The 13,884-nt window shown below is 39.3% G+C and overlaps 1 protein-coding gene and 1 non-coding gene across 10 annotated transcripts in view; one reads left to right on the top strand and one right to left on the bottom strand.

The window, feature by feature from the left end:
* The window catches only part of Cobll1 (cordon-bleu WH2 repeat protein like 1), a 146,711-nt gene that overhangs the window by 82,783 nt on the left and 50,044 nt on the right, over window positions 1-13,884 (top strand). For all 9 annotated transcript variants that reach the window (XM_034496699.2, XM_076928823.1, XM_076928822.1 and 6 more), the window contains exon 2: window positions 4,600-4,788. In XM_034496699.2, the coding sequence (XP_034352590.2) occupies window positions 4,600-4,788 (189 nt within the window). The remainder of the gene's footprint in view (window positions 1-4,599; window positions 4,789-13,884) is intronic.
* On the bottom strand, window positions 11,480-11,542 carry LOC117704723 (U7 small nuclear RNA). Its single transcript, XR_004606260.1, has one exon. It is a non-coding gene; the product is annotated as a U7 small nuclear RNA (small nuclear RNA).

Here is a 13,884-nt window from a genome sequence, read left to right as displayed (position 1 = left end):
CCCAGGAAAGTTAGATTCTCTTCTCATGACTGCAATACTTTGCATTGCCAGCTTTTATCCATCATCAGATGTCATGATAACTTTGTATATCTGTCAGCCCTGTGGGCCACGCCTTTGAAAGTCATATTTGAATCATTTGTCTTTAGGTCTCTTATGGTTATTAGTATCGGATATAGAAATTATCTATTATAGGATAAGTGTTTGTAATATATGAGTAGTCAGTTTCTACGGATTAAAATTTTGCATAGATTAAAATTTTGCAACATTTTCCTTTGCAGATAAAAAACTTTTTATATACAGTAGCAGTTTTAAACACCTGTTTTTATTGCAAATTATGATAAGCCTTTCCTAAATATAAATCTGATTATATGACTAAAACTTAAAGACTAGTTATTTTAATAACCTGGCATACAAACAGCTACCTCTGCCTTTTTACTACAGTGCTTAAAGTTGCTTGGGCTTATGAATGTAAATTTACTGAGTGGGAGGATGGTATGTTTATCTTGTGTCGATACTACATTTTCTCAGGAAATGCAGAATTAAAATTTATGTTTGTCCTGGGAGAAAAGGAATAATATTCTTTCTTCCAAAGCAATTAGGGTTTTTTAAAAATATTTTTTTGTGTAAAAGTGTTTTGCTGCATACACGTTTGTGCTCCTCTGTATGCCTGGTGCTCATAGAGACCAGAAGAGAGTATCCCATGTGGAACTAGAGTTACAGATGGGTATTAGCTGCCATGTGTGTACTGGGAACCCACCCCACGTTGTCTGGAAGAGCAGCCAGTGCTCTTAAACTCTGAGCTATTTCTCTAGCCCTAAATTATGTTTTTTAAGATAATATTTTCGAACTTTTAATTTTATTTAAATATTAAATAATATGTATGTGTCATTAGTTACTGGTTTTTTTTTTCACATTTCATTTTTTAAAGACCATCACATCACTGAATTGTTTCTGTAAGAATTGTTTTGAGGATGTCCTCTCTTTCTATTTCCAAGGAGCCTCATTGCTGAAAATATTTATTAGCGCATGTATTTGTGACATTTCGTTGGATCCAATTGATAATGTATGAAATAACTGTATTTTTTACAGTTACTGTTGCAACTCTTCCTGTCGTGACAAAGTACGTAGCAAAAACAACTTAAGAGCATGTAGTCAGTCCATCATGGTAGGGAGGCTGGGAGCATCCTGGGTCAATAAGGAGGGGGAGATGATTGTGACTGCTTTTCTGGATTTGGTTTGCATTGTCAGGCCTTGGAATGGCACCACCCATAGAAGGGTGGCTTTTCCTCCCTCAGGTAAACTTTCCCAGGAACACTCTCACAGGCCTACCCCATAATTCTGTCTCTTAGGTGGTTCTACACTTGATTTATTTTTTTAGCCAAAACACCAAGTTATTTTGCCTAGGTGATTTTAAATGTATCCATGTTAATTGTGAATATTAAACAGTTACAAGTCTATCTCTCCTGAACTTGATAATCAAACAGTTTTTTTTTTAGCCATTATTCCCACACTTAAAGTCTTCAAAGGCTCATGGCCATCTCATAAAACATCTGTAAGAATCCCAAGTTATTAACAGTTCTAGCATTGTTCAGAAGTCCAGAGTGTCTTATGAGACCCAAGGTAAGTTAACTGTGAGGCCTTGTAAAATAAGAAGTTTTAAAAATTGCATTATTGTTTCTTCTGGTATACAGAGGAATGGTGTAGCTGTATGTATTCCAAAGAGGAGGAATGGAGGCAAAGAAAGGGAAACCAAGCAGGGAAAATATCCAATCCTCAGCTTTATATCCAGATATGAGGCATATGACGCTCTTATTCCAGGAGATTTGGCCAGACCAGGTCCTTCAGCCATCTGAGGTATCCATCGCTCTGATAGAAACCAGCACTGTTCCATGCCTGTAGCTTTCCTTACTGGACATCAGTGGTACATCATACTGGGTTCTTCATGGAGCTGGGCATTATCTTCATTGTGTCGTGGAGCAGTATTTCAAAGTAGGGAGCCTAACTTTGCTTGGCCTAAGTAGCTTTATACAACCATGATGTAAACCACCATGATCCTATAAGTTCTGCATTTTTTTTATATACTAATACATGCAGCGCCTGTGCATGGTGTTCCCAAGTTCTGCTGTCAACTCAAAATACAATCTGGACTCTTTCTCCATAACTACATGGGCCTTTGTGTTGTGTGGGACTGAAACCTGGGAAAATCACTTTTCCTGAGTAAGTATTTATAAGCAGGGAATCCCTTCAACAAGGAAGACTGTGGCATTTTCAATTCAAGATCTCTCTTGTCAAATTGATTTGCATTTCTAAGAGTTGGTGCCTTCCATAGATGAGGTCTTGCCCTCAGGACATCTTTCCTGTTACCCACTTAAGAGTACAAGATTTAACTTTCCGACACTAATTAATCTCTTTGCTGCTATTTCATCTGTCATGATCTTGTCTGTATTTTTCACCATATTCAAGTTCCTTTCTGTGTGCTACACTGCACACTTTTAAATTTCTGCTGTCAGTCTCATAGAAACCTCAATAAATAGTGTGAGCAAACAAACACTAGGCCATGTTCTAAATGTATTTACCTTTAAGTTTGCTCTGCTGAATAACTCAGTCCATTGCTTTTAGTCTCGCTCAAGTTTTTAGAATGCGGCCAGACGCATTGCCAGAACATAACATGAATGGCCTCTAACCCAGTTCCTGATAGAGTCCTGTTCATCTCAGAAACCTTTTGAGAACCTGACCTTTCCTGCCTGTATTTCTGAAGGCATTCTGGTCTTCTGAAGTCCTGAATGGTCTATTTAGTTCTGCTCATAACATTCTTGGGCTTCTCTAGCCTACAGCTCCAAAGCCTTCTATATTCCCTCTACACAGCAGTTTTACAGGTCTATGAATCACAAGGTGAGAAAAATTACTTTGTGTTTGTATTTATTTTATTTTTCATTACAATGAAGTATTTGACAAAAGCAATGAAGAGTGTATTTGGGCTCCTAAATTGCCAGTATATTCTGTCGTGGTGAGGAAGTCACAATAATTAGGATTCTAGGGCAGGGATGAATGCCAGCGTTCCCTCCCTTTCTCCCTTCTATTCATTCAGTCTGGGCCCTAGCCTTCCGGAAGGTAGTGCCTGCATTCAGGGTGGATCTTTCCTGTCTCACTTAAACTCATCTGAAAATGCCCACTGGGTAACAGTCATATCCAGATGAGTGTTTTACAGACAGCGAGGAGTTACACTGTTCAATGCTAGGAGCAGTACCAAACGCAGCCACTTAAAACTTTCTCTTTTTTTTTTCTGGTATCATAAATTCAGAGCGGTGATCTGGTAATCGGGGAGACATAGAAAAAAAATGATAGATTTAGAGATTCAGTTGCAAACACTGCATCAGGTCAAAGAAGAAAGAAGCTCTGTGTGCATGTTTGGGACCAGAGCGTGAAGTAAGCTAGATGGTAAAGGATAGATAAGGTTTATGTGGATAGAGAAGTAGGGTACACTAACCGGGAAAGAGAGCAGGAACAACTCAGGGACCACTGCGAGGTGCATGGTACAACAGTCCGCCTTGAGACATTGTTAGTAAGTTATCTCATCTAAGAAGAGATGCTATTATTACTTCAGTAGGGCTGAACACATTTCCTGAACTGGATGAAGGCCAATATGGATTTTCTTTACCTTGTCTTCTTGGTTTAAGTATATGTCAATTATACACAGAGAGCTCTGGGTTTCATAAGGACATTTTCATAAAGATACATGCCGCCATTCTCTCTTCGTCGCCATATCCTTTACTCTTCTCCCTTCCCCCTCTCCCGTTAGTCATCTTCATTCACATAGATCGTTTCTACTTTAAGGCCATGCACATAGAAAGGATTCTATGTACCTGTATAAAATGTAGGATCCACAGATGAGTAAGAGCGCGCGTGATTCCTCTTTTTGAGTCGGAATTCACTCACTCTTGCAATCCTCAGTTGCATCAGTTTTATTGCAAGTGACATAATTGTATACCACAGCTGAATCGTATGCCATTGAGTGTGTATATAACCTGTTCTCTTTATGCATTCTTGTTGATGGACACCTAAGGTGATTCCACAGTGTGGCTGTTGTAAATAGCGGGGCAGTAGCTGTCCTTTAACAAAGATGCTGTGATATGCTGACTTAAGAGTCCTTAAGAGTGAAGAGCTGAGTGGCACAGCTGGGTCATCCAGTTCATTGGTTGTGATTTTAATGCAGAACCGGCGTACAGATTTCCAAAGCAGTTTGACTAGTTTACTGTCATACTTAACTGTTTGTAAGGGCTCCTTTACCTGTAAATCTTAATAGTATTCATTGTTATTTTTTCCCCTTAATATTGTTCTAATTGGGATGGGCTGAGATCTCATTGTTATTTTAGGTTCTTTCTCTAATGGTTAGTGATGAGTATTTTTCATGTATTTATTGGGCATTTATATTTCATGTCTTTTAATAAATTATAATTTTTCTGATGTGAAAGTCATCAAAAATTTAGGGTTTTTTTGGGGGGGGTTTAGTTTTTGTTGTTGTTGTTATTTTTCTTTAATAGAACTAGGTAATACTGGAAAGCATCTTTCTTATTTTCTGATTTTTTTTTCTTATTGTAGGAAGAAAACAAAGGCGAAGGCACCTCTTCCTCCAGCCGAGATGAAGGGCATGGATGTCTCTTCTGCAGAGGACCCTGTAGAATCTACTGCTGTCATCACAGAGCATCAAGACAATCTGATAGATAAAGACGTTGAACTGTCAGTGGTCCTGCCTGGAGATATTCTCAAATCTGCTACAGTTCATGGCAGGTAGGCTGCAGTGTCTAAAATACCCGCACCCCTCTCTCTTCTGCCACCATTGAAACCACTGTGACCTACCTCTTTATTTTTCTTCCTTGGACAAAATACAGCTGTCATTCAGTTATTATCTGTTTTTTAGAGCAAGGGTAAAAGGATAGCCTTCTCCAGCACTGTGTTAATATCAAGCTTGATGTATTCTACCGATCCAACTCAGTGATTAAGATTTGGAATTTTTATGTGTTTCGTTATTTGTTGGTAGGTGTACAAAGCCGATTCTACTATTTCATTTGTCCATCAAAGTTCCAAAGCTAGTGTATGCTGCACAGTTCATTCCTTCCATCCTTCCCAATTTGTTTTTTCTGCTTTAGGCTGCCGCCGTGATGTAAGAGTTAGTTAAAAGGTAGTATTTTCTTACCCAAACAAATAGATTTATATGCAACATTAAGGATTTTTTTAATTCACTGAATTAATCCCATAAAATAAAATTATGGCTGCATTAAGTAGAAATAGAAAGTCATCTTGAATGAGCAGGGAAGGAAGATGTCTGATTTCCGAGATTGACAGTTTTAATAAATACATGAAAGTTGGGGAAATGAAACAAAGCTGCTTGTAATTTTCCCATCCATCCTGAGGCAGAAAGTGGCATGGACCATATACTTGACCCCATTGTGCACCTTCCTACCTTCCCCACTGTGTTGTGATCCAGTAGCATGTGTTAGAACCGGAGGCTACTTGACCTTAGCATGGGATGCTGGGCATGTGTAGGGAAAGCAGGGAGTGATGTGTTTAGTTACTGCACTCTAGTTCTACAGCTTTCCGTGAAGCTCTCAGTCAGGGTGATGATAATCTTCGACTTATCACAATCATAGCTAACTCTTAAACATTGTAAAGACTGATGAAAAGAAAATAAATGCAGCCTTTGGAAAAACTTAGAATTCTGGCTTATACTGTCCTTAAGTCTCAGTAGGTTACATTGTTTCCATTTGTTTCTTGTAGTTAAAGTAGTTTTCCCATTTTTTTTTCATTGAACCCTATTTATGAGGTTGCTGCACTTGTCACTAACCTTGGTGGCCTCCTACCTGTGCCTGCCTGTTCTGGGAGGGGAGGTATGATGCGTAAATCAGTACTCTGTCATCATAGCACTCACAAAACAGTCAAATCGGTATTCTATTGTCATAACTGAGGTAAACAGTTATAGGGATTGATGTAGCCGAAGCGGGAAAGCAGATTCCCAGCTGTTCAGTCTTCCTGGCTTTTCTCTAAGTCTTGTAGGTAAGGCTGGTTTCCTCACTGGCCACGCTCTTCTTTGGATGTCCCCGCAAGCTCCCTAGATTGTGGTCTTTTCTGTTTGGGATCAGCTGTTATCCCAGCTGCTTGGACTCGGATTTGCACTCTGGTCTTCCTGAGGCTTGCACATTCACAAGAGTCTCAGGCTTTCTGCTTGCCATCTTTACTCTGGACAGCTACATTCTGAGTCCTCTGTCCTGTGAGCTTCAGGGCATCTCATCACAGTAAACTGCCTGCTGCTGAGACATTGGCCCTCTTTGGTAGACTTTTAATCAGGTTTTCCACTTTCTGTTTCTCAGCTGGATTTGTCCCTACTTTCCTGCTTAGTCTAATTTATGACTGGTTTTTATACCTTATTGTATTCCTCGTTCCCACATTTTCTTTGGTTCTGGATTTTCTTCATTTATAACTTAAGGTTCTGAACCATTTTTTGCTACATGCATTCTTACCAGGACCCTAGGACCATGAAACTTTTTATACTTTTGTCTTCTAGCTCTTTGACGTCTCCATTCCTAAATCCTGGGTAGTTTTCCATCAGTCAGCCTTTGTGTACGTCTGAGCCCAGCTGTTGTTGGTTGAATTGCGGCATTTGCTTAGCTATGACAGAGTTTTGTGTCTGGATTGTTAGGATTAAATAACATACTGCATATTGTTAGGGTTACACGAAATACTATCACTGCTTAGCACATATTGACTCCGTTTTTTAGGGGTGAGAGGAATGCTGGGGTTCAAATCCAGCAAGCTCTGTATCACAGAGTCAGGTCCCCCCCTCCCCCAAGCTCTTTTCTGTAGGGAACTGATCACTCTTACCTGGCTCCTGGCCCTTTGTTACTACACACACAGATTACCTGACTTAAGACCTCTTAGTTTGTGCAGCTGTAGCAATTCAACACTGAATTAAGGAAGTCCAAACTACCACCTTAAAGATTGGTATATGTTAATTTCTCCTCTGACATTAAGTAGGCTTTTCCTTCCCTTCCTTTCCTTCCCTCTTTTATGTATCTTAAGCTTTGCCATGTGACTCTTCATTCTTCTACAGATATATATATATATATTTATATATATATATATATATATATATTTTTATATATATATATATATTTTTTTTAAACTCAATACCTTTATAAACACCACCCCCAGCACTCTACAGGACTTACATCTGATCTGATCGTTCTCCAGGTAGCTTATGCAGGTTCAAATGACACTTTGTACAAAAGCTTCCTGACATCCCTAGAATCACCTGCTTCCTCTCATTTCTACACTCGCAGTTCTCTATGTAACAGTATAGTTTCCCATAGTGTCCCTTGCTATGCTTTCTATATGTTTGTATTTTAAAAAACACCACAACAAAACAAAGATATATTCCTGTCTTTAACCTTATGTGTGTGTGCCTGTGCTTGCGCACAGACCCCCCCCCCCCACACACACACACCACCACATGAGTCCAGGTACATGTGGAAGCCAGAAGGAGGTCTCAGATCCACTGGAGCTGGGGATACAGGCAGTTGTGAGCCATCTGATGTGGGTTCTAGGAATCAAACTTGAGAAGAATAGTCTTAACTGTCCAGCCATTCTTTCCAGGTAGAGATCAAGGCAGGAGTGCCCTAAAAAGGAACTGTCTATAATTTAATTTTAAAAACAAGTGTTTAGGGCTCAAGTTTTGTGAGTTGGAAATTACTTGCTAGCAGGTTTCCATGTAGCAGCTCGATTTTAATAGCGTTGTCACCCAGGAGCTGACTGTGTGTGGTCATTTTTATGAACCTTTCAGTTAGAGGACTAATGAGTATTCTAAATGTTGATGACACAGAGTGTGATTCTGAGTGTCTTAGTATGATCCTGTGATATTTCTGAAAGACCTTGCTATGTATTTCAGAGTGTAGTGTGGGCTTTTCCGAGTGTAATTTGGAGCACTGCAGGAGGGTGGTGTCCGGAGCCCTAAGGGTGTGACTAAAGCTCTCTTAACAGCCCCAGATACTAATGAGCCATTGTTCTAAAAGGTGTTAATAAGCACGAAAAATACAAATAGTAAAATACATTGTTATTTATTAAAGGTGTTAGCTAATGGAAAGAATTACAATATAATGTCTTTGTAATTATAAAAGGGAAAAAGATCCACCAGAGTAACACAGGAATTCTGTGTAGGACAGAGAGGCTACTTTTCAATAAGCTCAAGGGCATGAGGGTGTTTGAGACAAATCGAAAATTCTGAGGGATCTGTCTCTCGATTGTTTTGAGAGTATCTTTTCTGAATTTGTCGAAATTATACTTGAATATTTATTTTTAAGCATTTATTTGTAACATTTTAAAGATTTATTTATTTTAGTTTATGCATATGAATGTCTTGCTCACATGTATGTCTGTGCACCACATACATGCCTGGTGCCCTTGGAGGTCAGGAAAGAATATTGGATCCCTTAAAACTACAGTTACAGACAGTTGTGAGCTGCTATATGGGTTCTGGGAATGGAACCCTGGTCCTCTGCAAGAACAACAATGTATTCTTAACTGCTGATCCATCTCTCTAGTCCTCAGCAAATTTATTTTGATGGCATGATTTACCATGCATTTGGTACCAAAAAAAAAAAAAAAAAAAAAAACACATTTTGGGCATTAGATTGTAATATGTATGAAGAGTGTGTGTGTGCTTCACGTATCAAAAGCATTTTCTCCCAAAGGGTAAGTATTTCATCTAAGGGAAGATGTTTCAATATGTCACATCTCTCATGCCAGAGAATGTCTCAGATGTTCCCATCATGAACATGGGCATGTATAAGTTTATCTGCAGAAGAATGTTCTTGTGTGTACACTGGCTTTCACTAGAGCTTATTCTGGTTTGGAACACAGTGAGGTTGGGGCAGTAATAGATGATGCTCAGGGGAGGGCAAAAACACATTATTCTGAAATAGCATGGCAGGCTTAGTGGGTACCAGAGTACAGTGATGTAACATCCTAAATAACTTGGATTTATCTGTCTCTGCTATCTTCTTCCTTTGCTTATGTTGATGGCGGCTGTTATCTAATTGAAAACTCAGGGCATTTCTGTCTATAATAAAAGCATGAATAGTGGAGGAAAGGAGGAACTAGACTATTTGTATATAACATATACTATGTGTGTGTGCACGCATGTGTGTTTGCGTGTGCATGCACTTGGGTATATGTGCCTGAGTACAGGTATACCACTCTTTTCACTGTCGTGTTAGAGGCTGCTGCTGTTAAGGATGAACTAACTGCCCTGGTACCTGGGGAAAGTTACTTTTTTTTGTTTTTGTTTTGTTTTTAAGACAGTATTTCAGTCTGTAAAACAAACTAATCTCTGCTCACCATCTTCCTGCAGCTGCCTCCCAGGAGAAAGTACTATATCTTTAACAAAAATGTCCAGTTTGGGAAATTGATGGAAGTTTCTCATTGAGGATGTATAGGAGGGGGGCATTCTGTGTTGCACTAGCAACACTCTTCTTCACTAGGGAGGAAGAAAAGGCCACTGTGTATAGCAGAGGAGACAGCCCTTTATTATCACAAGTTGGCATTTGTTTTGATGTGCTCAAACCTTAGGATACCATACAGACCAACAAAAGCAGCAGTAGAAACCCCAGGTTGAAATTATGCATTGCTTCATAGCTTAGTGTGTGTCCTCAAATATTTGGTATTAAATAACTCAGAGATATTTTATATAAAACCTGTGGCCCTATTCCCTTGGCCAGTGCCACTAAGAGCAGTTCAGACTGCTACGGGGCAGATCAGAAGCCAAACCAGGAGCATTTACATGGAGTAGAGTGCCACCTATTGGAAGTAAGTAGACTAAAAAAAATGACAGGTACACCGCTGTAAGTCAGTTTTTGTTAAAATTATTATGGACCAGAATTTAAAAGTTCACATTATAGTTGTATTTATTGAAAACTGCTAAATAAAGCCATGTCTATAGCCAGTACATGGGAGTCAAGTATAGGAGGATCAGAAAATCAAAGTCACCTTGCTTGACCTTCAAAGCAAGTTTGTGGTCAGCAGTTTATGAGACCCTGTCTCCGAAGAAGAAACAAAACAACAACAAATTACCTAAACAAAAACCAGATTTTCAGGAACTGACCAAACTGACCAGGCTGGTTTGGTCAGTTCCTGAGTTAGGGTTTCTATTGTCACCATGAAATACCATGACAAAAACAAAAAGATAAAACAAAAACCAAAAAAACAGCATAGAGAGGAAAGGGTTTATTTGGCCTACACTTCAGAGAAAATCAGGACAGGACTGCAAGCTGGACAGGAACCTGAAGGCACAAGCTGATGTAAGCAAGGGCCATGGAAGAGTGCTGCTTACTGGCTTGCTTCTCAAGGCTGGCTTAGCCTGACTTCTTATAGAACCCCATAAAACCCCTACTATCTGCTCAGGATGGCACCACCCACAGTGAGCTGGCCCGTCCTCCATCAGTCATTAATTAAGAAAATATCCTACAGGTTTACTGCTGGATTTTAAGTTTTTATTGATTCTTTGTCAGTTTCACATCATGCACCCAAATCCCACTCATCTCTCTGTCTCTTATGTATCTGCCTACAAACCCCCAAAAACAAAAATTCAAAAAATTCAAAACAAAACATAAAAAAAAAAATCTCTCACTGTGGAAGTTGTAGTATGTCAGAGTGTGTCTCACAGCATTCCCTTTTGATTATACATCTTTACCACTAATGTTCATTGCAATTAAGTCATTGGTCTGGTTCAAGGCCTCTGATACACCATCAATACTAGAGCCTCACAGGAAGTCCTCAGAGAACCTGTTGTTACAGAGATACTGCAGCTATAGATCTGTGGAGCTGGCCCTTTGACATGTCACAGCAGCTCATCAATGAGGTAGATGAGTTGGCCTACAACTGGTCTTATGAAGGTATTTCCTCAATCGAGGCTCCCTCCTCTGACATTTTAGCTTGTTTCAGGTTGACATAAAACTAACCAGCACAGTCAGAATCCCATCCCCTTTATGCTCCCTTTTAATTGCTTACCATGAATTTACTGGCCCTGGTCCTCAGCTGTACATTTCCATATTGAAAGCTGATCTGTCTTTGTAGGAGTCTCGACCAAAGACCAATCTAGGCTTGGAGAGAGATTCTGAAGAAGCAGTGTTTGAGAGTGGTGAAACAACTCAAAGTCAAATGATGGGTGCAAGCTGATAGCCTTGTAATCTGCTCAAGATGGCTCTCTAGACAGCTCTCTTAGATGGCTCTTGGTTCTGTAGTCTGCTCCTGGTAGCATTACTGCCTAAGAGAGCTCTACATAGAGATAGCTCTCTCATGCTAGAAAAATAATCTAAAATCTCTCTGGATAACTCACAAATTTTCCCACCGAAGTCAGAAAAGCTGCTATAAAAATTCTTGGATAATCTAGAAAAAAATTCTAAAAGAGCTGTGTTTGCTCTCTAAGTAATTCTTGGGATTTCTGACCAAGGTCAAAATTCCTGTTAGAAAAATTCTGAAAGAGCTATGATAAATTCTAAAAGAGCCATGCTTGCTCTTCATGGATTTTCAGACCAAAACCAGAAACCCTGTTAGATTTCTGTTAGATTCTGTTAAATTCTAAAAGAGCTGTCTTTTCTCTCCATAGGTCTCTAAACAGCTCAGCTCTCTCTAGAAAAAAATTCTGAAAAAAGAACTGCTATAAGTCACTGCTAGTTCATCTCCTGAAGACCAAAAACCCCGTCTTTTAATTATATATCAATTCAGTCACTTACTCCAGGTTCCCTCTGGAGCAGCCCATGAGTCAGCATCATGACTGCAGCATCTTGACTCTTAGTAAAAGAACAGCAAGCACTTTTTTTTTAATCATCAGAGATCTGCCTTTGTTAAGCAGGGGCAATAAGGTTGCTGAAATTGCCATTTCTACAATACCTGGACTTGGACCTAAACTCCGTCTATCCTGAGCTAAGCTTGAACTCAGGAGTATGTCTGCCTTTGTAAGCACAAACAAAAAACTTAGGTGGGTAGGATTTTGCTATTATCTTTCTTACAAGCTGGCACATAGTGTAGCTCCCTCTGTTCTTTTAGATCTATAAAACTCCTTATGAAATTCACATTCCATCCTTATATTTTTGCATAGTTGGAAAATTATGTATTTTCAACTCATGTTTTCAGAGTTCTTTCCCACAGCCTTAAAGGCTGTCCTGAAGGTCTCAGTGTTTACTGTTTTTTGCTAAGGACATGAATACATACTAGACTCCTGGACTCCCTGTTTCTAATTATCATGGAATCATGAGCATTGGCAGAGAGAACATTCTCTGATAACCTTGGAAGGGAGAATATTTTCCAAAGGAGGGACATGAAGTAAATAAAGATATATTTTATACGTACCCTTACATCCACAGCAACCATCCACACTCCTGGAAACCCACACCCTTCTGGCTTTATTGCAGGGTCAGGAACCATGTCACACTGTCCCTTACATGGGCAAGCAAGACTTGGCAAGTCTCTCTCCCCCACTCTATTTAGTTTCTACGAAAGGCATGCTTTGTCTATTTTTCTACTACTGAGCTCTGATTTTCTTTTACAGACAGTATTCCTACTTCTAGTATGTAAACTTGGTCACTGCTAGTGATTGATTTGTGACAGTTTTTCCCCATCTTTGGAGAAAAAGCATGGATTTCTCTGAGAATCAATGTAGTATTTATAGGACTTTTTGTTTGAGAAAAGCTCTCCAGGACCTGCTCTGATGTGCCTCTTGGTAATTGAGAATTCAGTCAGGCTGATAATGAAGACAAATCATACCACAACTCTGTGTGTGTGTGTGTGTGTGTGTGTGTGTGTACACACGCATATTCGCACACATGTCCGCACACATGCGCATGTGTGTGTGTCTGTGAGTGTTTGTGTCAGTGTAAGTGTGGTATATTTAGTGAGTATATTTTTTCTTCTTTAATTATTTTTATTTATATTTTGGTATGATGGTTTGTTTGGATGTATGAGTGGTGTTGTTGAGACAGGACCTTTGTCTGTAGCCCAGGTTGACTTTGAATTTCTAATCCTCCTGCTTCAGCTTCTCCATGTCTGGAATGCACTTGGCAGCTGAAATAGATTTCTTCTTAAATGGAAGGGTAATTCGTTTCTTAAATAAAGGTCATTATTTCTACTTGTTCTGGAAATAGCTTTAAAAGTAAATGGTTGGGTAGACTGCAGTATAAAATGGTGTTTTTCAAGCAGAAAACAGTTTTTGTTCTTCATCTATTTTTAATACTTGATACGTAATTCTTTCACAATTTAGTGGTGACCTGTTCGAATGTTAGCTATCTTCACATCTTCCTGCTTAGTGTTTGTCCCCTAGTTTCACGTAGCATAGTAAAGCATTCCCAAAGCCAAGATGAAATGTGTTTTCCGTGTTAGATGCACAGCAGTTTGCAGCGTTTCATTTCTGAGTTTGTTTGGATGGGGAAGGGTTTCCACAACATAGATGTTACTCAGTTGTTGGCATGCATTTGTAAGGCAGAGAAACAATTCAGCTCAACTTGGATATGAGGATTTGTTGAAATTGCATAACATACATTATTAGAGACTGGAGCAGATTTTAAAACTACATAAGAAGAATCTTACTTACTCTTAGTTGTATGAAAGTCTGTTCACTTGCTGTCGGGTGTTCCCGTTTTTCTAGGGTGTTCCTGTTAGTGCTCTCTATCCCTGAGTCGTTACTTTTGCTCTCAGCTGTCCCAGATTGAATGAACAATTACCGAGGCACCCTGTTAGCAAGTGGCCTTGTTTAAGCTTGGAAATCCACCTATGTCGTTTTTGAACTGTACATGGAGCCCTTTATTGAATTGTGACCTGAATCTTTTGATATCCAGCTGGATC

Source organism: Arvicanthis niloticus, chromosome 2, assembly GCF_011762505.2.
Source record: "Arvicanthis niloticus isolate mArvNil1 chromosome 2, mArvNil1.pat.X, whole genome shotgun sequence".
Lineage (NCBI taxonomy): Eukaryota > Metazoa > Chordata > Mammalia > Rodentia > Muridae > Arvicanthis > Arvicanthis niloticus.
This window is presented reverse-complemented; position numbering and strand designations above follow the sequence as displayed.